Consider the following 27,409-nt stretch of genomic DNA (forward strand, 5'->3'; position numbering starts at 1 on the left):
GTATTTTCTTGGTTCAATATGAAAGTAATGAGCATTGCTTTAGAAAAAACTGTTTTATTGTTCCGATTGTTACAAATCTTTAAAATTCCTCAAAATACGCTCCTTCTGCATTGATACATTTCTCGAGACGTGTTTTCCATGCCTGGAAAGCATCTTTAAAGTCCTCGGCTGGAATGGCTTTTAAAAAGTTTGTAACATGGGCTTGAATGTTCTGCACGGAGTCCCAATGTTTTCCTTTGAGATGTGTCTTCAAACGGGGAAACAAAAAAAAAGTCACTAGGAGCCAGGGCAGGACTATAGGGGGGTGGGGGACCACTCGGGTTCTGCTCCAGGCCAGGAAGTCGACGACGGTGAAGGCGGTGTGTAACTTGAATCTTTGATGTAACTTCGAACGCGGGCGACCCTGCGTTTCAGTCTCTTGAGCACTTCTAGATAAAATCCTGCGTTGACAGGTTGTCCTGGTGACACAAACTCGAAATGGATGATTCCTCGAACGTCGAAGAAGACAATGAGCATGGTTTTAATTTGGGATTTGCTCATGCGCTCCTTTTTGGGGCGGGGGGAGGATGAGGTGTGCCACTCCGCACTCTGCCTTTTGGATTCTGGATCGTATTCGAACATCCAGGATTCGTCTCCAGTTACAAACGAGTCTAAAAAGTTCGGATCACTTTCACACAATGGCAACAACTCCTTGCCGCGCAAAACTCGAAGTTATTTTTGTTCATTCGTCAACACCTTCGGCGCAAGCTTCGCACGGACCTTTCGCATTTGCAGGTCTTCGGTCACTATCCCATGTACTGCAAATGTTGACATGTGTCCGCGATTTGTTAAATGCTCACACGCCGGTCTGAGCGCAACACTTCACGCACACGGTTAACGTTGTCGTCGGTCCTGGCCGTTGTTCGGCGTCCAGAACGGGGCTCATCGGCGACCTCCTCCCGACCCTCCTTGAACGACTTGTGCCATTTTCCAACCTGGGATCTTGACAAACACTCCTGCTTGTAGGCCTCTTTCAGCATCTGGTAAGTTTCCGTAGCATTCTTACCCAACTTGACGCAAAATTTTATGGCGTAGCGTTGTTCGAGCGAACCCTCCATCGCGCCGTGTTACAACTTGTAAAAACGTGCTTCACGCAGATCGACATCCACACGCTGTCAACTGCTCGCAGCAGACTGACTCCGGGCGCGTTTGGAAGGACAAACCACCCACTACTTTTTCCGCGCCGGCAGCGCACGCTGCGGTGGATTGTTGAGTCAGGGTAGCATCATGCTAATTACTTTCATAATGAACCCTGTATATATATATATATATATATATATATATATATATATATATAAAATTACTTTTCCTTTCTTCGAGTTTTACTTGCTGATATTAGATTGTTCTAGTGAATACAATTACAACTCGTATTAAGAGACACGGTGGCTCATTGGTGCAGCGCTCACTTTTGGTCCGATCCGAGAGATCTCTGGTTCGTTCCCAGTCCAACTGAGTTTGCGATGGGCGACATGATGTTCGTGTTTTCTTTCGGGGTCCTTCCATGTCCTCCCACATTGTCATTTCACCAATTCTTTCATAATTATTCACCTCCTTTATCCTAGAGAACAAAACTACGGAATACAAAACTGAACACTTCACTTCATTTCGCACAACTTGTACTATATTTACGCTTTTTCGTTTTCCAATGGCATATTCTGAACTACATACTTATTGGTATTACCACATTTTCATGTTTTCCCCATTTCTGTTGAAAATGTACTTCGTTTCAAAGCAAAATATCTTTTGCTTTTTGCTACAGAACTACTATATTTCAAACTCTGCATCATTGCGAATATTCAAGACTCCTGGCCCTACATTATTTAACAATATATTCGAGAATAGCAGAAAATCCGAGAACTGCTAATGAAATTTAAATACATCTTACAATAATCAAGAAATTGGTAAGGGACAAAGATACAAGGTGAGATCATTTTTTTTTAACAGCAACTGCTGACGTTACAACCATTTGATATAATTTGCTCCACAGCCTGATCCGTTGAGACAGCAGCGTCAAGTTGGAACACGTTCTGACTTGTCAGTCAGCGTCCAGAGCTGCTAGAGTAAGGCTGTGTTTATCGTGTCTGTTGGGCATCATGGATTTCGAATAACGCGTGAACATTAAGTTCTGTTTCAAGTTGCACAAAAGTGCCAACGAAACTCACGAAATGTTGAAATTGGTGTATGGCGATAATGCTGTAACTCTGAAGACTATTTACAAGTAGTAAGAGCAACTTAAAACCGGAAATGAGTCGGGAGAAGACGAATAAAGTTCGAGACCTCCATTAACATCAAAAACAGAAGAAAATGTGCAAAAAGTGGGAAAAAAATTGTTCGTTCAAAATGCGAATAACTATTCGAGAGCTTACCGAAGAACTTAGTACCTCGTACGGGTCCGTGCATAGCATTTTAACCGATACTTTGCAAATGAAATAAATAAATAAATAAATAAATAAAAAAGTGCAAAATTCCCTTCACACACCTCGCTTGTGATCCGCGAGTTTTTAGCCCCCCCAAAAAAATATATTTCTGTCTGTCCACATCCACCGTAATCTTCGCATACAGTACTATGTGACTTCTGCCTCTTTCCAAAAATTAAAACCATGCTTAAAGAAAAATGTTTTGACACTATTTCTGACATTGAGATGGCCACAACAGAGCAGCTTAACGCCCTTCAAAAGAAGCCTTCCAGAAATGCTTCCAGTCATGGGTTCAACGTTGAGATACGTGCATTGGTAGCCAAGGAGAGTAGTATTTGAAGGAGATTAAATTAAATTTCATGTAAGCTTATTAGTTTGTTTCTAATAAAATTATTCACCATATTTTTTGATCACACTTCGCAATTTGTTAAAACCATTTAATTGGTTTAACACAATTACACAAAAAGTCCAACGACTCTACCTGTTTCTCATCTGCTGCTTTGGTTGGTTCTGAAATAGATCCTTTTGCACTAGGTGGACCTTCACCCTCTGGTATACCGGAACCCTTTCTTTCTGGACGGAATGGCCCTTTCACAACGTCCTTTAAAAGGAAGGTAAAAAGTGTTACCTTTAGACATTATCAGTTACAAACAAACATGTTATCTAATCTACTATCTTTGATTTTGTTGGCAATGCTAAATGCAATGTAGTATTCCGTATTATTTAGATGCGCAGAAACTGGGTTAGTAATATGCACTAACCGCTTTATGAAAATAATTTGCAGTGCCTAACAGTTTTCCGTTAAAATTCAGAACAATTTAGCGTTAACGCAGCAGAACAATTGAAAATACAGAGTGTATCGAAAAGAACTTTACAACCTTGAAAACTCATATTGATTTATTCATTTATTCTTGCAGACATGATTTTGGTGTCATTTTGTAGCAAAATACATCAAGTTTTGACTCACGTAGTACACTAGTTCAGAAACAAGCCACCGCAAGCGCTAGCGGCAGTTGCAGCAAAAATGGCTGCTTTTGCTGGTCCCGAGCGTGCTAGTTGTGTGTTTTGGTTTGAAGAATCCAGATCTGCGACAACTGTGCAACGTAATTTTTGTACAAAGTATCGTAAAGATCCTCCCAGTAGGTCTACTATTTATCAGTGGCATAAGCGTTTTATTGAAATTGGATGTTCGGTTAAGACACAACAAATCTTCAGGTCGTTCCCGTACGTCTGAAGACGTTGTAGAGCAAGTGAGACAAAGCTTCGTGAAAAGTCCTACAAAATCAACTCGGTATGCTTCTCGACAGCTGGGCGTCCCACACATGACAATTTGGCGCGTGTTGAGAAAACGGTTGCATCTCAAACCATACTAATTACAAATGGTGCCAAAATTAAAAGACACTGATAGAATTGCTCGTAAGGAATTTTGTGTGGAAATCCTACAAGAAATCGACTTCAGATGGAATATGTGCCGCGTCACCAACGAAAGTCACATTGAACCTCTTTAGGTATAAGGTAAAACGTTTATGTATTTTGCTACAAAATGACACCAAAATCTTATCTGTAAGCTAAATAAATAAATGAATATGAGTGTTTTAAGTTGTAAAGTTCTTTTTGATACACCCTGTATATAGAAACTATGTTACTTCATCAAAGAGCAGAATACTACATAAGTTCTAAAAATGTAAGTAACTAAGTAGAGGAAAATATAATTGAATTCATGAAGTATTATTATGGCATTATTCTTAAAAGGCATTTCAGCTTTAATTCATTTTAATCTAGTATTTTCTACACCTAATTTTGCTACATTTTGAAGATTTCATTTAGGACAAAATAGCTACATATATATACAACATAAAATGATTTTAACTTACTGCTTCATCATGAGGAACAAGTTTTCCATCTATGTTCTTGCCTTTCCCAAACAACTTGTTGTACTTTTGCCGTAAGTCTTTGGGATGAGGAGTGTTTTGCCGAACGAATGTTGGCTGAAAGAAAAAACAAGTATGCAATATATATTTTTTTAAATATTTGAATAAAGAAAAATTCACGCAGCTTCACTTCAACAAACAAATGTTACTCATTACAATAAAAAGTAACTTTTTTAATTAACACTATTTCATACATTTCTTTTTATATACGAGACAAAAAATTAAACGATTTATGAAAATATAAGCACAACGATAAGAAAAATAGTAAGAACGATAGGAAGATATGACACACACGAATTAGAATGTAACTACGAACTAGATATGCAGGGTATAAATACTGTTTAATACTTTTACACTTATTTGCATTAGAATTAATTAATTAATTATGTATTTTCTTCCTTGTTTTATCAGAAGACTATGTTGTTCCTCAACAAATGAGTTTCAATTAATATAAAATCAAGTTTGCTGATACAGTAAACCCTTCACTTAACGAACTAATTGTGGTGAAAGGGTATCCGTGAAATCGAAAGTCTGTTAAATTGAGAATTATATTATGAACAATATTTAAAATAGAATATTACACTTGAAATTTGTGCTTTATAATGTAAAATATTTAATGCATATACCGTATTAATAACAAAAAAAACTCCTTAAAACTGCGTATTAGAAAGCTGAAAAAAGCCTCAAGCTTCAATTACTTTTTCCTGTTCAATGCTTTCTTAATAATCAAAGATCTAAATTGCCTGAAATGTTCATAATAAGTAAACACTTTCAGATTGGAAAATCTCTGCGTATACGATAATGATGTCCATATGATCTCTTACTTTTGCTATTAGTGAAATTCTGTCCGTCCGTTGTTCGAATCTCTGTCTGTTCCTCGAATTCGAAGTCTGTTGATTCGAAGTTCGTTAAATCGCGGGTTTACTGTACTTTTACCAGTATTGCTGCAAGACTAAAATAGTATCTTTGCTTACAGCAATGTATTATTACGATATTTTAGTTCTTCGGAGGCCCACACCAGGAAAGGCTTATAATTTTCAGATACTGATTCCTTATAACTGATTTTTTTTTTTTTTTTAATTCAATTATTATCAAGTAATTTGCGAAAGTTCTTCACCATAACTCCTCTTATTTTCTGTACATAATTAGTAATACGCAATATAATTTTGGACAGTGGGCCGTTTAATATTTACATAACGCTATTAAAAGAACGCTGCATTCAAGACCTTTTAGATAATCCAAATGTTTGAGTGGTCAACAATTGTGAAATCAGAAAATGTGCATTGATATTTCTAGCCTATAAGAAAAGACCTGAAAACACTGATCTGTTTATACGATAGCATTTCGTAAATACTATCTGGCTCACTTTCCATATTTTTTATATTTCTTTACTGTCTTTAGCATTTCGAAAATACTATCTGGCTCGCTTCCCATATTTTTATATTCTTTACTGCCTTAGCATTTCGTAAATACTATCTAACTCACTTTCCATATTTTCATATTCTTTATTGTATTAGCATATCGTAAATACTATCTGGCTCACTTTACATATTTTTATATTCTTTAGTGTCTAAAGCTACTGAAATTCAAAATAATGATACAAAGTGCAGAAAAGACCTTTAACTAAAAAAAACTACTATTTTTGAACTTAACAAATTATTAGTTTGATTATGACTTAAGAAGCCAGCGTTTCTCAACCAGTGGTCTGCGGACTATACGTGGTGCTCTAGGTCTGTCCTTGTGGTTCTCTTAAATTAAGCACAAAAGACAGAAAAAGACAGAAAAATAAAATTCAAGTGAACTGCATAGCACAAACTCTAGTTGAAAATCTCAAACACGGTATAAATTATATAAATAATAGAATATACAATTTAAGAAGGTAAAATTACATAGATTCTAATAATTGATATAGGTGTATTAATGCAGAGTGAAGCAGAGAAAACGCATGTTTTTTAAACCGCTAGTACTCGGCGGCGAGTAGGGGTATTGATTTCGAGCAACCGTTAGCAAACAGCTCAGACAATGCAGTATCAATCGCTATCGAGCGTTGGAGCGTAGACCATAGTGTGTTCGCGGTCGAGCAATTCTTTAGAAATAGTGATTCTGTGGTCACAGTTCAATGTCTTTTCCGTCGAAAGTTTAATGTCAAACCCCAGATCGAAAAACACTATACTCTGATGGGTTACGGCATTCAGAAGTTCTGGATCTATGATCATCATGTAAGATTGAATGAATCGAACGACGTGACATACCCAGCGATATAGCCTGTCACCTAACGGATCGTTTTGGACTAGAAAGTACTGTCCTTTTCACTCTGTCTGAATGGGGAAGACCAGGTAGTTTCTTTCTGATCACATATCTAGTACTTCTAAATGCTGCAACCTATCGGAGTATAGTGGTTTCGATCTAGGACTGTACCTCGACGTTCGACATTAAACTTTCGATGCAAAAGGCGTTGAACCGTGACCACAGATTCAATGTTTCTAAAGAAGTGCTCAACCGCACACACAGGATGCTCTACGCTTCAACGTTCCATAGAGACTGAAACTGCACTGTCTGAGCTATCTGTCAACGGTTGCTCGAAATGAATATCCCCTACACGTCGCCGAGTACTAGTGGTTTAAAAAAAAAAACATGCGTTTTCTCTGCTCCACCCTGTATGAAATCGTTATAGCTTTTAATTATTAAATAACAATATTAACATGTATTTTCTTCTGTTAATAACAATATAAAATTACGAGACTTCCATTTAGAACTATTTTAAAAATATAAATATGCTAATATATGCTCAAAACATTAAAAAAAGAAAGCTAAATTTTCTTTCGAATGTGACAAGAATAGGATGGTCAACAGAATATTGCAATAAAAATGGTTCCCAATTTGAAAAAGAAAATAAACAAATAAATAAATAAATAAATAAATAAAATTGAGGAACGCTGGCTTAAGCAATGTGAGATTATTATAATGTATTTATAAACAACAGTCTCTTTATAACGCTACAATTTATTTTATTTTGTTTATTTATGGATGATATCCATTTATTTATTTATTCTTGATTTATATAATTTTTGATATACGCACTAACCCATACCTATTTTTACGAACAACTAGATATTTACGACTGCATACAGGGATGCAAATAAGCGAGTGGTTCATCGGTGCGGGCGGGTATTTACTATCGTACCGAAGGTACGTAAATGATTTCTATTGTGGGATGTGGGCTAGTAGATTTTTCTTGGGCGAATGAAATCTGTTGCTTATTTGCATCCCTGCATTAATCCCAGAAGACACAAAGTAGCACATAGAAAAATTCATGAAAACTAAAATAAGAGTTCTTACTTCGAAACTGGAAAATATGTGTATTTTAACATAAAAACATAAAAAGGCTCTATTTTCTCTCTTGGTAACACGCAGTCATATACATAAACATGGAGTGAAAAATAAAACAAACGAAAAAAAAAAAAAAATACACGAAGAGCACAACTAAAGATTACCACTCATACAAATTTACACAAAAACTCGTTTATACTGTTTGAACATGATCTCTTTTATTTGTTAATAACAAAACAATCAAGGAAAACAGAAAGAGAGACATAAAAAATCGCTGAAAAGAATACTGGAAATATACAGGAATAAAGATATGAAGAATACAAGATATCATCATTTGCCAGACATTAAAGTTCATTGTTTCATTAACTAGTTAGTATTACAATTTGTTTCGAAGCAAACCAAACGACCCAATATATATATAAATTAAACGGAATCGTCTACACATTTTGATAACTACATTAAAATATGTAAATTCGAATACGCTGATACATGTGATAATGTTTTAATGGATTTTTTTCTAACGTAAAGCAGTGGTTCTCAACGTAGGCGTTAACGCCCCCAGGGGATGTTCTCAGTTCTCATTTCTAAAAGGGATGCTGGAACAAAAAGGGACAATAGACTATTTAGAGTGAGTTTGATGGAAGGGGAAAAGATGGCTAAAGTACGAAAAGATTCTTAGATGCTTCGTTTAAGATTTATGTTTAGCCTTATGCATGGATGGATTGGATTAAGATGGCAGGACAATTGCATTCACCCAAGGGGGCGCTAGGCTTGAAAAGATTGAGAGCCTCTGAGGTAAGATACAGGAACCATTTCCTTTAATTATTTTAACCTGTATTTATAACCAAAAGCACTATCCATCCTTTCATATGAACTGATTAAGACAGAAAACCCGCTATCTGTTGAAATTGCTAGTCGTGTGAACTGGAACCCTTATGAATTGGTAGTAATACAATGACAAACGAAATAATGTTACACTTAAAAAAGAAAAAAAAAAAAACAGACTTAAAGAAGAGGGGATCTTTTTGTTAATAATTTCTGCATCTTTCGTTAAATAGTTTTGGTTCATGCTCTGAAATTCCGTATTTAATATATAGATATATATATTATATTAAATATATATTAAATACCATTCTTCTACGAAATTTCAGAGCATGAACGAAAAATGTATCTTAAGAATAATCACTTTTTACAAAACTTCAGTTTTAAGTCTAACTAGGTTCCTCATTTTGTACCTACTGTAGATACACCTTTTAAACAACGCAATACAACTGAAAACAGTCTAAATTTAACTTGCCCGAGACTATGATACATTGATAAATACACACTTCTACTCATTCCGGTAACTTACGAAATACAATCTCATACACATTTTACATACATCATTTTTAAGTATATACATATAGATATTGAATATTTCTTTTTGAGCAAATATAATTGTTAACACTAAAAGCTAACGTTTAAACCAATTTTCGGTCCTATTACACGACGTGTATATGTTGTCGCACGTTATTCCATCTTTCTGATCAATTTAAATTGAAATTAACGGTCTTTGTTGCACGCATGATTCATTCCTCTGATTTACATGGGCACGTAACTGACTACTTGGCACCCAGATATCAGCACTTTGACTCACACATAAACTAATATACACAAAATACACGAACAAAAAGTATGTTACATATACAGTAATTATATTAGATCCAAAATAATAAAACAAAATATTTCTTGCTTAAGGAACACCGGCAATTAAGGGATAGAATAATCACTCTTTTATTTACACTAAGTAATTTATATATATTTAGAACTAGTTGGATTATTTTCCAGGTAAATATTGTAGCAACATTATTTGTCTAAATAAACTACACATGACAAATCTATTAATAATAAAAAAAAACAAAAAAAAAAAAAAAACTAATATTTGGATAAGATAAGGGTACATTTTTCAAGAACAAATCGGGTTTATTTTTAAATTAAAACCACTAAGTTCATTGAAATCTCGGAAAATGCTTAAAAACCTCAGTCAGAACAGTTACACTACTTTACGCATCGGGATCATAAATAATGTACGCCGTACGAGCATAGGATCTTCAGTTAAATATAATTATTTATATACTATAATGAAATACCTTAAAAATCCTTGATCTGAAAGGATCTAATTTTCACTACAATATTTTCGTCTTCCCCCCTGCATTGAAATGAAACCATTAAGAAGTTTAATATCATAATAAACCGGACTTACACTGCAATTGATAAGTTGTCCCTTGTGACGGCTCACTGCGCGCACGTGGTGCTCAATGCTGCGTTGCCAGCTTTTGCGTCGAATATTGAAACTACACGAGTAGAACAAGTGAATTGTTTCTTGTTCCATATTAACATTTACTAAATGTAGAAGGCTAAATGACATAAATATGAACTAAAAGGAATGCTTTCAATAACCACCAGCTTCACTACTCAAGTTGACATTCGACTAAAATAATGTGCATTTGTTTATATTCAAACTCGCAACGTGCGGAGAGGGTGGAATGTTTACCATTGCAGGGCGAGAGAAATGAGCCACTATAATTGGTTGAACGTGCTGTCGCCATACAAACAGTCCTTCTTGGCTGATTGTTATGACCACGTGCAGGAAGGAAAAAAACAGAGGAAAGCAACTGTCACAAGGGACAAGTTGTGTCAATTGAATTATAAGTTAAACATGATTGATTATGATAAACAAACCTACTTTTGGATCAGCAGATTCAATATATTTCAATCAAAAATTTTCTTGTACGCCTAATATCTGGAGAACTACATACAGTGTAGCCAAACCCAAACTATCACATAACTCAGTATGATGTCCTTATTCCGTAGAAAATAAGAAAACTCGATTTAGGACCGTTCAAAAAATTTGTGGGCCCCTGATCCAAAAACTAATTATTGTCCAAGATCGCATCTTTTGATCCATTTTTGATCATTCCTAAAATTCTTGTTTAAAAAAAGTTTGTTAGTTTGTTCTTCACAATTGAATTGTAACATTCAGTACTTTCTCTTACTAGAGAAAAATTTTTTCTTGAATTCCTTGCCAGAAGGAAATTTGGAACATGCCTCGAATTCGCTTTCTTACCCAAATTACCAAGATTCAGATTTCATGCCGATTTTGTAGTTTTGAGGAGGAAAACTTGACATTCTTCAGGTTACGAATAGGGTGAGAAAAAATCATCATTATTTGCGGGCCTCGCCATTTGGCCATCACTGTTTTAAATAATCCTAACGATAAATTCATTATATTAGAATCCTGTAAGTATTCTTTGATATGCAGGTGAACAGACAAATATATTATAGTAGTAGTTAACCAAATTCTAGAATTTTATATATATTTCCTTACGTTACAGTGGAATTACAGACTAAATAAATTTTTCTTATGGACAGTGAAACGTCCAATGGGCATTAGCAGACACTTGTAGACTGACAATAAGTCTAATGTTACTTCCATTACAAAAGAATTAACTGCGTTTTGACCTTCAAGATTTTTGTGTGCAAATTTTATACAATATTGATCACCTGCATGTATCACAAAAATATTGACATATATCCGTTTGGAATTATCAAGTAACTGTTGAGCACATATTCATATAACTAAGTATTTCATTTTTCTCTTGTCTAACAATAGAATCCTTTATCGTATTTGATTTATGATTCCAGAAAATGTTTTGAATTCACTTTCACTCAGCTGGTACACATTTCACACGGTCATCCCAGCGGGAAAACAGTACCACCACGAAAGTAAGGTAACAAGAAACAGGTGATCTGAAAAAGCAATAACATTTATTCAGCTTATATATTCTTTCCAATGATTGTCTTTTAAGGAAGTGAAGAATAAACTGGATTCAAGTCCAACTACAACAAGGCAGCACGTGACCATTGAGCTGAGCGAAACTACGTTCTTACACGTTCACTTTGTGCTTAGTTCATCAGAAAGTACGCATCATGTCCAGATTCTGCATCGTGATAATGGACACTGATGATAAAGTTTATGAACAAAAACATCTACGATTAACCTTGTACTTGAGGAATAGTCGCCTCAAAACTTTCCCATTTGATTAACATTGGAATTTCCATGTCATTATTACATTTAGGCAACCATGCAATACGTATATGCAATGTTAGATTGCCTAACAGCAAGCCTCAAATCTTAACAATTCTTCTTAAAAGTTCACAGAATACACTCCTGATATCGTTTTACGAAGTAAATACACCTGCGGTATTGGTAGTTTCATAGTCATGCTATCATAATACTGATCTTACGCTCAGCTCAATTCCGCATCTCAAATGTCATTACCAAGCATACTTCTTGTAATTAAGCCAATTACGTGTCACTGTAGTCTACGAGTCAAGCACCTTATTCACTGCTTGATTAAGATTGAAGTGCCGTTAAAACTACTCGAACCGTGAAATTGGTGATTTGTTGATGCTTCGCAAGAACTTTGTACTTGAAGAGATGAACGAAGTTGTGCTGCTATTACTGCTTATAATGAATAATTGTGTATAGATGTGGTAGTAAAAAGAAAATTCCATGCTTAATGTGTCATGCAATATAAAAACAAGCTAGATATCTTCGCATCCATTTGTCCTTCTCTGTGCCTTCTCAACAAATGATATCCATTTCTTCGTGCGAAAAGCAAAATTAGTCTTCCCATGTTGGATAACGTTCCAAACATTTTTTCTTCCCTGCACCCTCTTCTGTATAGTTTCTTCAGTCTGATTCAAATTTAAGTAAGCCTCACAAAATTATTTGAAGCTACAAAATCTCACATAAAACTTCCGGCATAATTCAAAAATCATGATCCGAAAAATACTCTGGAGATTCGTTTTTCTTTGAAAGCCATTACTCATAAACGTAGTGAGGATGTTCACACATGCTGTAGCTGGGTCAACAAGAGATGCCTCTGCAGTTTCTTACCACATACGCAAGGAAAATGCACCCCCTACTTCGGTACTAGTGTTACCAATAACGGTCACTCTGTCTTATACTATTCATTAAATTGCCATTATAGATGCACCGAAAAAAGCCTTGACACGTAAGTAGTGACAATGTCACTGCAAGGTGTCAGAGATCTTTTCTTGTTGGCTCCTCTATAGTTCTTTAATAAAATCTTGAAGGAAAAGAAACGAAAGTCAGATATAATTATACAGATTCTCAAATGAAACGCGAATGGCCAGACTGTATATAAGGCCGGACTGTATATACTGTCCGTAGACACTGTATTAAAAATGTAAAACTAAAATAAAACAGCAAATTGCTTCATACAAAACAATAAAAAATATACTATATAAAATCATGACTAAAATTTGCCATATTCCTGCTCGATATGCCATAAACTTTTTTATAACGCAATTTATAATTCGAATTATATACACCTTTTATTTTCAGCAAATACGCTGTATAAATAAAAGAAAACAAAAATAAAAGATATTTCACTATAAAACAAAATTAAGTATCTTCTTAGGCCATCCTTAAAAACGAGTAATTTTTTTAAAGGTCTCGTTGATTCACTGTCCTATCCGTAAATGAAATGAAATGAAATCTGTGAGTTTTACGTCCCACGCTTATGCCGGTTAGGCTAAAGGAGACGGTGATTATGAGAGATGAGTGAAATGGTGGAATGAAGAAAGTGGGAGGAAACGGGAGAACCCCGAGAAAACCCACGAGCACGGTGTTTGTCCACCACAAAGTTCACTTGGCGGGGGCTGGGATCGAACCCGGGACCCCAAGCACCAGAGGTGAACGCTCTACCACTGAGCCACCGCGCCCCCCATCCTATCCGTAAGTCCAGCACGTTACCCCTACACTATCTTGCCACCTAAAGGTTTTGTCTTCTTACAACGTCAATTCAACTTTTGCTAATATTTTAAAAAAAAATCATTTAAAAGTGGTATATTAAAACTAAGGTACGAAATTCTGACTTACAAACTACTGTGTAATTAATTAGCATACAACAAACCTAATTATTGCGTGAGAAATACATTACGTTAATAGTATACATTTGAAAGCATCAACCTACAAAATATTTGCTTTAGAAAACAGTGATATATGTATGCAATCCTAAACACATTATCGTCCTTCATTGATTTGTCCTGAAAAATCAAGTCAACTATATACAGGATCCGGCAAAATGACCTCCCGTATTTGGAGAAAGTGCTGTGTGAGTTGTAGTGGGGATATGGCAGTTGAGGGGGTATCGATCGATAGCGATATACGTGCCATTTTCAGTAGTTGCAATGGAGTGGCGCGGTGAGCATCGTGCGTTTGTTGTGGAGGAGTATATTCGTAATGGTGGTTCTATGATTACTATTCAGCTGGCATTTCGCATTTGGTTCGGATTTGGCCGTTATGATTCCGTTCCGGATAGGAAAACTATTCAAGTTTGGGTGTCAAACTTTAAAGCAACAGATTCTGGATTGAGAAAAAAATCGCCTGGCCGACCTTGGACTGTAACAACGCTGGAAAATGTGGCGCGTGTGAGAGCGCCCATCCAGCAATCTTCAAAGTGTTGTTACGGTCCAAGATCGAGTGCAGAACCTGTTGCTCTTAAGTTTGATACCCAATCTTGAATAGTTTTTCTATCCGGAACAGAAGCATGTCGGCCAAGCCCGAACTGAATGCGAAATACCCGGAGAGTAGTAATCACAGAACCACGATTACGAATATGTTCCTTCACAACAAATGTACGACACTCACCGCGCCATCCCATTGCGACTACTGAAAATGGTACGAATACCGCTATCGATCGATACCCTTCCGCTGCCGTATCCTCACCACAACTCACACAACGCCCTCTCCAAATACGGAGGTCTTTTTGCCGGATTCTGTACACCGTACGAGTTCAACCGAACTTGCCTAATCTGAATCAAATTTGGTACGGCGTTAGACCTCGACCTACTACACAAGCGTGTGGAATACTATGCTATAGTCTTTTTTGGTTCCTGACTTATAAACCATCAAATTTGGGATTTGGACTTTGTGAAATCTTCGCAAAACGATTTTAATAAAGATTTGCTTAAGAAATCAATGAAGAACGAATTTATCCGAAATTGAGAAGCTTATAGTTATCTAAAATTAACATTTTAATAAATACTGGTGATCCATGATTAAATGTACAATATTAAATCTTAAGAACGCAAGTTTAATGCGAGAAAGTTTTGCAAAATTAATGTATAAGAATTTTAAATTAACACTAATAACGACAAGAAAACACAAGAGACCTGGTCTCTTCTTAAATCTTCTGTGGTTATAATGTCTATTCTACATGAAAAGGCACAGTATTTCCTTGTTCATTTGAGATCTGATCACTGGTCCAACAAAAATTTTCAGACCACTTACCGAAGGAAATTTTAATCAGGACCGTCAGTTCGTGGGCGATACAAAAGTTCATGGAAATAATAAAATACGAAAGAGTATTGAAAAATAATGCATTTACAGCCATGAGTATAATGAAAAGGAGAAAGTCAAAAATACTGCAGAATTTAACTGCACTCATGATGCATAAGTTCATCTTTAGCACAGGCACTGAAATTCTGCATATAACGACATACATGGAGATGTTATTACAGTAACGAGCTTTTACCGTATTTCTTACTCTGACGATTGATATTCATCACCGACTGAGTACCGTATATGTGAATTTGAGTATTGATGAGAGTACGGTTAAAAGTGGTTAAGAGCTATGAAAAGTAATATCCCCACAGAAACAAATCTGAACGATAAAATACGTCCTGCAGTGCAGAATTTGTAAATGTGGACGGATTGCAGTTAGGTTGTTAAAATTATTTGTATGTCGTTGCTATTACTCGAATACTTACTTGTCATTCAAGTAAATGTTCAAATAATTATTAGCTATTTAAATAACGTTCGAGTAATTATTCGTTATCCGAATAAATGTTCGAATAATTATTCGTTATTCAAATAAATAATCGAATAATTATTTGTTATCCAAATAAATGTTCGAGTAATTATTCGTTATTCAAATAAATATTCGAGTAATTATTCGTTATCCGAATAAATGTTCTAGTAATTATTCGTTATTCAAATAAATGTTCGAATAATTATTTGTTATCCAAATAAATGTTCGAGTAATTATTCGTTATTCAAATAAATGTTCGACTAATTATTCATTATCCGAATAAATGTTCGAGTAATTAATCGTTATCCAAGTAAATGTTCGAATAACTATTCGTAATTCGAGTAGGAGGCACTACTAAACTATCGTATTCATACTTCAAGTTGTATGTGTATTGCCGGTCCGGTCCACTTGATCCGAAGTAACCAGGTCCTGGCGGAGCAACCCGAGTTATTAAAATTTCTGCATTTGCTTCAATTTGGACCAGGACGAGTAAATTCGCACTTTGTTTCGTCGACAGTTCTTTCGTGATTTATTGCGAGAAATTTCGTGTACAACATAGTCACGTTTGGGAAAAAAATTCGACCAGAACTGACCTACTTAGTAAAACGAAATAACTCCGGTTAATCTGGGAAGCGGTTAATAAATAGTTATAGTAATGGACGCATTATGTTCAAGACGCCCTCGCATCTATTAGTAAAGAAATCATTTCCACCAATTAAAATCAGGACACCGTCAGTAAAGAATGATACATTGCTCACTTTACTTCTTAAACCCACAATATGTGACTAAGCATAATGTCTTACCCCTTCCTTGTCAGTCTCTTCGTCGGCTTCAGTCTCAAACTTGACCATGGAGGTGCGTGGCGCCTTCTGCTCGTCCCACTCGCTCTCGCTGTCCTCCTCTTCCTCGTCGCGACAATCTAGTGAAACAGATTCCGTATTAACGTCCTCCACACTTTCATGGAGGTTAAGGTGGTCCGCGGAAAACTTAGCACCAGAACGATACAATCGCCCATCAGAAAAAGCCTCTAAAATAACAAAAAAAGAAAACACAAGCCTTGCACAGCATCCAAATCCACACACAACACATGCACATGCAGCTAAGCTAGATTGCACAATTTGTCTCACCCCCAGGGTTGTCCAAAATAAAGAAGACGCTTAGTCTTTCATTAGTAATACAAACATAAAACATTAAAAAAAAAAAATCACACAGCAATATACAAAGCCAACAAATAATTGAGTTGGTAATAACTTTTGACAGAGTCAATGATGTATTCAGTTCGTACAACTGTCACCAACCAATACACAGAGGCGTAGTAGGTAACAAATAAAAGGGACGACAGTGAAGATGTAAGAGGAGGTGATAAGCACCTAATGTTCATATATTGTAAGTATTCTGTTTCTTATGAACAGTTTTATTACTCTTTTTCCTTCTAGCGTGCCCAAAACAGTCTCACGAAAAATAATAAGATTAAAGAGTAATTAATAATCTCATGGCTTAAAGAAATACTTCAAGTTTTATAGCAGCAGAAACAGAGTTCATACATTGGATCCTATTCTGTGTGGAAACCAATCCCATTCCTGATTTCCGTTACACATAAATACTAAAATTCTGCTTTCTATTATCCTTTACCTCCTTCTCGGCCAATCAAAAGGTCTCACAAGTTCCCAACTACAGCTCGTTTTATATACTACGTGTATTTCACGCATCTGTGTGCCTCGTCCATCTTACGCATACGATCCATATTTGAGGACTTGTAGATATTATGAAGGTCTATTTTGGGTAACTTTTCCCGACCTTTATTTGGAATCGAAACTGATTCTTCACTTATATGTCAATCGCTTGCTTAGCTGCGTGGGGCTAGACTTGATCCCGTTTCAATTTTGACGCAATTGAGACAACTAATTATTGTGTGATTTATTCAACAGCTAAGTCGTTGAGAGGTTAGAAGAAAAAAATAACTAACAAATAAGTAACAAAATTCGACCCCCCCCCCCCCCCCAACACACATATAAACAAAAAGTTTCTGGTGTTATCAGAACTCCGCATTAGCAAACAAACAAATAAGAAATAAGTGCTACTTCTTCATGTGAACGAGCTTTTCTGTGATTTCTCCTGAAGTTGGAAAACTTCTCATTCAATTCCTGAAAGATCACAATCACTGCCTACACATTGTTAACTACTACTCTTTCTATTGTACTTTTATTTTTAAACTTCTCTTAGGGCTATGGTTAATGAATGACATTCTTAAAATATTCAGTAATATCCCTGTTTTGTATGTACTTCTTTTTTGCCTTTATTTATTTACTTTAATAAAGCAACTACAACTTTGTGGGAACATTGCCTGCTAACTAACTCTATGCCCTATGAAACCTGAAGGATCAACGCCACTGTAGCAAAAGCTTTTCATAGCCAATTGGATCCAGTTTCTACTTTGTATTCCTATTTCTGCGATATCTATCTTAACACAGTCTTCTCATCTGCGTCGTCTTCCTACTGATATCTTTCCAATTGAGTTTCCAGTTAAAATTTTGAAAGTGTTTCTACTATTTTCTATTCTGGCTACCTGAGCTTCCTAGATAGACCCTAAGGTAAACGGTATAAATTAAACAGTTCCTCGTTATCAAGTTTCCGTTATTCTGCATTTCCGTCCATCTTGTGTTTCAATATTCACCTCAAGATTTTATTTTTCAATACTTTAATCTGCACTTTACTCTGAAAATAAGGATCTTATTTCGCAACCATACAGCACAACAAGCATAATTATCGTTTCATATATATATATTAAGCTCTTCGACAGAACTCGCGAAGGCAAAAGAGTTTGAACTGAATATAACTCGGATGCTCTGCTTTCAGTCGACGTTTCATATATTCGTGGCTATGGTTTTGGTCTGTTAATGTTTATCCTAGATATTTGAAATTGTTCACTCTGTCGAAATTATATTTGAACTACCCACAGTCGGCAGTATAACGATCACAGCGAATTTCCATGTAATTTAGTTTTTTAGTTTTTTAGTTTTTTTTTTTTTTTTTTTTTCCTTTTAAACTCATGTCCCTGCAGGCGTTTAATAAAATCTCCTTGCAGTAATAATTCAAACAGAACAAAATGTCAATAGAGTATAGACGGGACACTGAAAGCTTTACATCCGTAAATACTTTTCTATAGCCAAGTTTTCTTAAGAAGGTCAGTTACGTTTTGCTTCTTCCGTATGTTCCAGTAATAACAGCGTTTCTACCAGTTGTATTTTGACAAAGTTGTTTTACTACACGAAGCTCGCAGTCCGCTTGTGGAGTTGCTAGAACTTTCACGAACAATAGGAATTGTGAAACAATAAATATTTAATCGTTTTAAAACTAGTCACGACAAGAGAACAGATACGCCATTCAGTACAAAAGACTTAAGCGCAACATTCTTTATGGAAGTAAAATCGCAACCCCATTTGAATGAACGGACACTCATGATATTAATTTGAACTTTATTCCATCTCTTTGAGCAGAAAAAGGAGTGAGGTGAGATGTATACCTTAAAGTAAGATTCGGACCAAATATATATACACCCCAAACGGGGATGGAACTCGGGACTACGTGTGCAGAGACCTCATGTGTTAACCACTTGTTATTTCGGAGTCTAAGTTGCACTGTGTATACACGCATAGTCATAAGTATTGGATTGGTGTACGACCCGTACGACAGTACCTGTCTCCATTAAAAACATTTTATTGTACAGTATATATAGAAATCATGGAATGCTGTGCAAATACACTTACCAAGAAAAGCAGAAGCGTCTGTATTGGTATGCAAATAAGCTTTGGAACACAAAAAGCTCGCACAAAAAAAAAAAAAAAAAAAAAATCCAACTAAAATGAAAATGTCAATTAACTGCCATCAAAATGCTTACAAATCACGTAACTTATTCCATGTCACAACAGATTACGTCAAATTATGGGCACATCGTTATTTGAACAACCCTGTTTGTACTATACTATACAAAAAAAGGGCATACATTACATTAAAAAAATCCCTGTTTCCACGAACAGCAGATGACTCCAACGCACAGTCAGTACATCACGAAAACAGGATATCATATACCCAAACTCCTACCTTTATGTAGAAAAAAATATACCGGGTGGAAAGAACACACTTTGAGAGTATTAGCCAAGCATATTCGATAAAACAAACAAACAAAAAAGGCACTATAACATACGAATAACGAATAAGCCTTCCTCTTAAAAAAAATTAAAGAAAGTAAATGGGAAAGAGGATTAAGTTGCACAGAAATTCCAGCACGCAAATTATCACTAGATCATACAAAAACATTTTGCAAGTACATCATTTCTAATTATTACGGTGCATGAAATCTCCATCAAAAGCACTCCACATGATTTCTCTTTCAAGTCCTCTACCGAGATGAATGCATAGTGGTTATGTGCATACACCAACGTGTGTGTAAATATGTACACATGTGCTCTGTGGTGAAAATAAAGCAAGTGAATATAATACTAACGGCTGACTAACTCCACCGTATTTGTAAATACATAACCGCAACCACATATCACGGAAGAACAAAAAGTAGAACAACGTACAACGACCTGTTTTATGAAATATCATATTCATCATACTATTCTGCAATCAGTTGTCCCGCAAAAACAAAAGCTTTCACGTATCACATCATCATCATCAAAGGTATTCTGCCATTATTGGCAGGTCACTTGCTGCAACTGAGAAGCTTCCATGCTCCACGGTCTTCCGCTAACCTCTTCGTCTTCGCATATGATTTCTCTGCTTTGATATCGTCCATTAATTGTAGTCTCCTTCGCCCCCTTCCCCTCTCTCCTGCCATCATACCCTCTAACATGTCCCTCATGATACAGTTCCTTCTTACCCAATGTCCCAACCAGTTTCTCTCTTCTTAATAATATCTAAAATTGTTCTTTTCTCCCCACCATTTCTAACACACTTTCATTCGTTTTCCACTCGACCGAGCTAATTCTTTCCATTCTTCTCCACACCCACATTTGGAAAGGTTTCACTTGTTTTTCATCATTTTTGCGTAATGTCCATCTTTCTGACCCAAGCAACACAATACTCCACACGAAGCATTTTATGAGTATTTTTTTTTTCTCAAATCTTTATTCAAGGTTCGACAAAACAGTATTTTCTTCCTCCTAAAGGTTTCTTTCGCTATTAATATCCTTGCTTTTATTTCATGTTCACATTTCATATCACTACTAATAATACTCCCCAGGTACCGAAAACTAGTTACCTGTTCTATTTTTTCCCCCTCGTATCACGATACCGACCCCTTCGTTCCAATCACCATGGCTTTTGAGTTTCTAACATTTATTTTTATCCCACATTCTTCACAGCCCTTCCTCAAGTTTTCTAACTTCTCATTGATTTTCTCTTCAGATTCTGCAACAAACGGCATTATCATCTGCAAATCGTGTACATCTATCTTGGCACAGGAAATCCTGATCCTAACACAGGAAATATCCGCTCTAATACCGTCCATCACTTATGGTTAGTCTTCTTTCCTTTCACTTTACCAACTAGCATATCCCAGACAATATACAATTTCTTCCCGAATAATGAACCAATCACGTAATTACGAGCATCAAATATTCTGTTTCTAACTTGCAAATCTATTGCGAAGATCCGGCTGGGCTGACAAAAGTGTGTCGTTTGCACATCACGCAATATACTAACCAGTTTCTCTTTTAAATGACTTCTAATATCGTTCTTTCTACTTTACTGTTCCTACCATTTGCTCATTTCATTGGTCTTACGTTCGCCCTATTCTATTCTATCCCAATTAAAACAATAAGTCATCTACTTTCACTCTAATGTATATAATTGAATTCGAATCTATAATAGAAACAGGCGAGACAAAAAATCGGCTATTTCGTCCAATTATCATATATAATACATAATTCAACCGCTAAAGATATTCTCTAGTGTAGATACTGGGTTATCCAAGCACAACAAGCTGTGGTACAGTCTATGTGGTATGAGTATCAACTTTAACAGCGTGTCTACTAAAATCCCAAAATGAAATTTCGTGACTTTTTCGTGACCTTTTCTTTACCAAACCATAAAATTACCTAATATTTTTAAGAGCGAATTTGGGTGCGAATTAGGCCGAATTTTCATCTATGCGATAGAAACTTACTTTGCTTGCGATTTGGTAGCGTCTAAAGCTGATCATAGACATTTTTGGTGGTGAACTTTAACGTTTTATAGAACAAAATTTTACAACCTGTACTTACATTTGAACAGTTAAAAAAAAAAAAAAAAATCGTGACCCAAAAGCAAAATTTCGTGACTTTTTCGTGACATTCATGACTTTCGTGACCGATACACACCCTGTTTAAGAGTGATATAACGTATAGCTGTTTAGGGAGACAAGGGTTCGAATTTCGGTCCAATTGTGCATTTATTCACTCTTTGCACACCACTGTTAGAGACTTACTAAGGAAAGAGACCAACCAAACCAAAACACGTGGCGTAACACCCCATTTTGTGGGCTTAAGCCTGCTCCAGCGCCATCTGCTAGCGACCGGCTGAACTACTTCCAGCCTAAGGGCGAGCACGTGGTCCCCAGTTTGCCTCACTACGCTCGGTAGACGAAAATAGGGAAGCAACGGCCGGGAATCAAACCCGCGACCACGTGGACATGAGTCCAACGCTTTAACCCAGCGTTTCCCAACCGGTGTGCCGCGGCACACTGGTGAGCCGTGAATGGGCCGCTGGTGTCCCGCCAGGAATCGAAACGAAATTACTAATTCTATAGCAATCAAATTGCAAGACATAGGAAAAATTTATATTTGTATTTCCCATTACTAGGAACCTCCACTGTGAACCTACAATTTTAAGTTTCATACCGTGTTACTTTTCTGTAAATTTTTTAATGTTGAAAAAAGTATCATTATGGCCATTATTGCTTCTTCATTGTTGCAGATTATTTCGTAACTTGAAATGTTAAAATATCATTCAATCCTTTCGACAAAGCAAACATGCATACAAATTACGTACATTTGTGTTTTAAAAGTAAAAGATTTATTTGTTCATTCGTTATTTAGTGACATTCTTTCTTAGCGAAAGGTTGGATACAGTTTGCGAAAAAGAAAGCATATTTTTAAAAACCTGAGTCCAACATTTCATTGCAATTGTTTTCTGTTTTTAAATTAGAATGAAAAATAAGCATAATGATTTACCACGAGGGAAAACCACTGATCGAGCTTTCTTCTCTGTGAGAAGGAGATCAGTAATCACAGCAAAAACTACAACGCTATTTTATATTTACAAATAATTTGAGTGTGCCGCGAGAATTCAAGTTACACCCGTAGTGTGCCGCAAGTTGAAAATGGTTGGGAAACGCTGCTTTAACCACTACGCTACGGTGTCCCCACGAAAGAAAGAGAATTGTTACAAAATTGTTTCACAAGAAATTGTATCCTGATGAACACGATTGGAAGAAAGAGGAACGTGCAAAGAACTACAATTTCTGGGTAGTACTACAGCAGGTTAACTATTACAAATAAGAGAGAAAAGTCGTGGTACATGGAAACATCCTAATCTGTGGCTGATGATCTACCAGTAAAAACATTATACTTCTGATGATGATGTTCCTGTAAGTATCCGTTCCTATTTTTACTTTTTAGGGTAAGGAAGCTAACTAGTAACAGCTCTTAACGCATTTACTAAGACTGTGATGAAATCATATATACAAACATACAAAGTATATAACTATCTCGTGTCACTGGACGTTAAGGACTTCAGGAGAAAATTCGGTATAACGTATGTTCTATTATAAGTAGTCAGCCGTTAGCATTTCTTGTTTGCGAAAAACGGTGCATGAATTATCTACAAGCACATGGCCAATGATCGCTACGCATACACACACACATTACATTATACACTGCAGAGAAGACGATAAATGTAGTTTCCAATACGAGTAACTTCACAAAATATACAGAGTCAACCATTTATCTCTAGACGCCCCTGTAACTTTTAAAATAACAGATTTTGAAAACGCTGATATTTTGTACAATGCAAATATCGACAGGGGGATGTTGTTTTAACATATCTGCAATGCCACCCGATTAACAGTATTGCCAACCAAACAAAGTTATAGTGTTTCAAATGACAATATGTCAGATTATTACAAACTAGCGTTGATTACCCGCTTCGCTGGACTGAAATAAAACGGCATCGGAAGCACCACTATTCATCTCAGCGACTCCGAAAACTATGGATTCGACACTAATATCGGTCATTTTTATAAATATATCTCCCTCCCCAAACTGATGTGCAAGTGTCACTGTTCCTCTCAGCGAGCCCGAAAACTTCAGATTTGACACTAATATCGGTCATTTTCGATCATTTTTATATATCTTCCCCAAGCTGCAGAACTGAATTTGGATTTAAACAGTATTGGAAGTGTTACTGTTCATCTCAGCGTCCTCGAAAACTATGGATTCGACACTAATCTCGGTATTTTTTTATCATTTTTAAACATCTCTCCCTCCCCTAAGTTGCACCGTCAAAGTGAAATGACAAAAACCATCCTACGCCCGAAGCTCATCTATGTTGAAAATTTGATCGAGTGCGGTCGGGTGGTGAACATATTTTTGTTCCCACAAGTCTATACCAACTATTTCTCTTATGCTGACATAAGGAATCCTCTCTTAAAGTTTGTCCGTATAGTTCATTAACACCCTGTGTAATAACTACGGATGGGCAAAACCGGTTTTTATAAACATCGAAACCCGAAAAACCGACATTTCGGTTTTCTCCAAACCGGTTCGGTTTTCACCGAAACTGGTTTCGGTGAAAACTTTCCGAAAACACATAAGACTATTTCTGTGGAAATGGATTCGGTTTCCGGAGAACAACGAAACACCATTCCGGTCAGAAATAGAACAAATTTTGAAAAAAAAAAAAACGGAATCGGTTTTGAAGAAAACCGAAACCGGATCAGGTGAAAAACCGAACCGGTTTTGGAGAAAACCGATAACCGGTTTCGGATAAAACCAAACCGGTTTTGAAGAAAACCGAACCGGTTTTGAAGAAAACCGAAACCGGTTTTTTGAAAATTTTCAAAAACCGGTTTCGGCTTTTCTAAAAAACGAAAAACCTGTTTTTGTGCCCACCACTAGTAATAACCTGAGGTAGTGCTACTTTAAAAAAATGTTAGGCTGGCAACACTGTTAATCTAGTGCTATTGCAGGGTGTATCAAACAACGTTACCTTGCCCATATTTTTATTGTGCAAGATTTCAGCGTTCCTTATCTATTAGTTCAAAAGTTTGAAGATTAATGGTCCACCCTGTACACACTGTGGTTGACAAATATTATATTCCAAATAACAATACACTGAAACATTAATTTGAATATTTATCTATTTCAAAGTAATCAATATAGTTTGATTGTTTAATTTTTACAATCGAATTCAGACACGAAATAATTATCATTTTGAATAATGATTCGTAAGTAACTAGTGATGGCTACTACATTTTAAGCCTCTTTAAGCGCATAAATTAATATTAAAAGCATTAAAACAATACATTTAGACAGCAACTTAAAACATGTAACTTATCAGTTCACAAGAATTCTTACATATATAGCAATAACAACGTATACGCAAAATACCGTACAGAACTGTACACCAGGTTCTGAATACCTACAACAACTCACTTGAAATATATATTTTACGAGATACTGCAATAGGAGCTACATTTTAATGAATACGTAAGGAAAAGAAGCAAGGAGAATGTTAACTTTTACTTATAATAGTACTCATTTAATTTTCCTTAACTGATGCTACTGTAAAATAAGCTGGATGAAATACGGTATATATCATGAAATAAAGAACTGAGAAAGTGTTTCTCTATACTTGTGCAAGTTCACATGAAGTTTTATGTAAACATAACCTTAACTGGCTGAATATGTATCATCTCGCTGGCCACTGCCAGAACTTAAAAAAAAAATGTTTTTATAATTTATTTATCTCATATTAAACATGAAACAACAAGGCATTACGACATTCAAAATCTGGCCCTCCCCTTCTACTGGTAAAAAAGAATAAAGAATCCTATGACAATTTCAAACCTAAATAGAGAATCCTATGATAGTTTGCGTTTATAATGCAATTATGCAAGTGAAATTTAATACATCTATTTATCATTATCTGTTTAGTAAATATCCCTTTGAACAGTAAATATCATGATTTATGTACCTAGAAAAGCACGCTAGTTCTGTGATAAAGTGAGCGAATTAAAAACAATAATTTATATATATATATATATGGTTCATTTAGGTATTCTCAATGTAATAATGCATAGAGGAAACATACACACCGAATTTATTTTCCTTGCTGGATCACTTTCTACAAAACTACTTATCTACGTTTCAAAAGAGACATCACATTGAACAAAGGGGGGAAATGTTAAAAGCACTTAAGAACACGGCACAATTCTTTAGATTTTTTGCAATTATATCAAAGCATTATACAGGCTCTTCTATTTTCTAAAGACTACAAAACTTACATTTGATTACTGCACAGGCATCGGACTGCACAAAGCAGTATTTGCACTAACTTGAAATGCATACTCACTAAAAGCAACAGAAAGCAGCTAAGCAGTTCTTAGACAATATATTATTTTATAAGTGCTCAAGTGCATATACTTTATTTGTATGCATTATTCTGTATATATATATATATATATATATATATATATATATATATATATATATATATATATATATATATACATGTTCGTAAGTTAAGGGATTTTCGAGACCAATTAGAAATCGTTCCCGCAGTAAGGTGATGCATCACGTACGTAGCCTGGTACCCTGACATACATGACAACGTGGACATGGTGGCTCTGTGGTAGAGCGCTCACCTCCGTTCGAGTCCCAGATAATGTGAGTCCTTGGTGGGTAACATCGTATCCATATATTTTCCCAGGGTTCTCCCGTTTGCTCCGATGTTCTCATGGCATTAATTCTCTCGTAATTATTTATAAGAGTAAGTCATAGGTCTTCCAATATAATGTTACACAATATACCTGTATTTATTACAGTACAATGATAGCACTTTAACATTCTAGTATAGACTCTCGTGCTAGACTGTCTAAAGTCACCATCCTGCCAGTTTCTCGATTCCACGTCCATACGACATCTTGTCCTTACAGCCAAAGAAGTCGATTACTGACTTTTCCATTGCCTACTCATTTGTGAAGCATCGCGATTTGAAGAAGTGCGTCATGGACCGAAACAGGTAGTAATCCTAAGGGGCAAGATTAGAACTATATGCCGAGTGTAGCATCAGTTCGATGCTATCAAGTTCCTGCAATTTTTGTTGCGTTTTTCGAGCCTAGTGTGGTTTTGAGTTATACTACTGTAGCAGGGCGCGCTTTTGGTTTATTAATTCAGGATAATTTTGATGTAATGCAACACTCTGACATTGATAGTACGACCGTTAGGAACGAATTAAAAGTAAATTACCCACTCGTAGATCCACCACACACACAGCATGACTTTATGCTTGAAACAGCCCTGTTTGCGTGGATCTGGAAATTGGCCCTCCTTCAACCATTGTTTCTGCACATTCGGATTTCGGAAAAACACATACATTTCGTCGCATGTGACAATCCGTTTCAGGAAACACACTCACGCAATTTTGTAGCAGTTGTCAGTATACATCTACTCTCCTCTGTGTCTGAGCTGGGGTCAACTCATGTGGCACAACGCGGCAGCTTCCGGTGGTTTTTTCCGTGTTCATGAAGGTAGCGCACTATAGTGAA

The 27,409-nt window shown here is 36.0% G+C and overlaps 1 protein-coding gene across 6 annotated transcripts in view; it reads right to left on the minus strand.

Moving 5' to 3' along the window:
* LOC145684216 (protein lap4-like) overlaps positions 1-27,409 on the minus strand; it is a 378,403-nt gene that overhangs the window by 138,631 nt on the left and 212,363 nt on the right. For 5 of the 6 annotated variants that reach the window (XM_081756295.1, XM_081756297.1, XM_081756298.1 and 2 more), the window contains exons 11-13: positions 16,404-16,627; positions 4,331-4,444; positions 2,938-3,057 (exon numbers count right to left, since the gene is read on the minus strand). In XM_081756295.1, the coding sequence (XP_081612421.1) occupies positions 2,938-3,057; positions 4,331-4,444; positions 16,404-16,627 (458 nt within the window). The remainder of the gene's footprint in view (positions 1-2,937; positions 3,058-4,330; positions 4,445-16,403; positions 16,628-27,409) is intronic. The other variant, XM_081756294.1, reaches the window with a different exon arrangement.

Source organism: Thermobia domestica, chromosome 4 (genome assembly GCF_964235325.1).
Source record: "Thermobia domestica chromosome 4, izTheDome1.hap1.1, whole genome shotgun sequence".
Lineage (NCBI taxonomy): Eukaryota > Metazoa > Arthropoda > Insecta > Zygentoma > Lepismatidae > Thermobia > Thermobia domestica.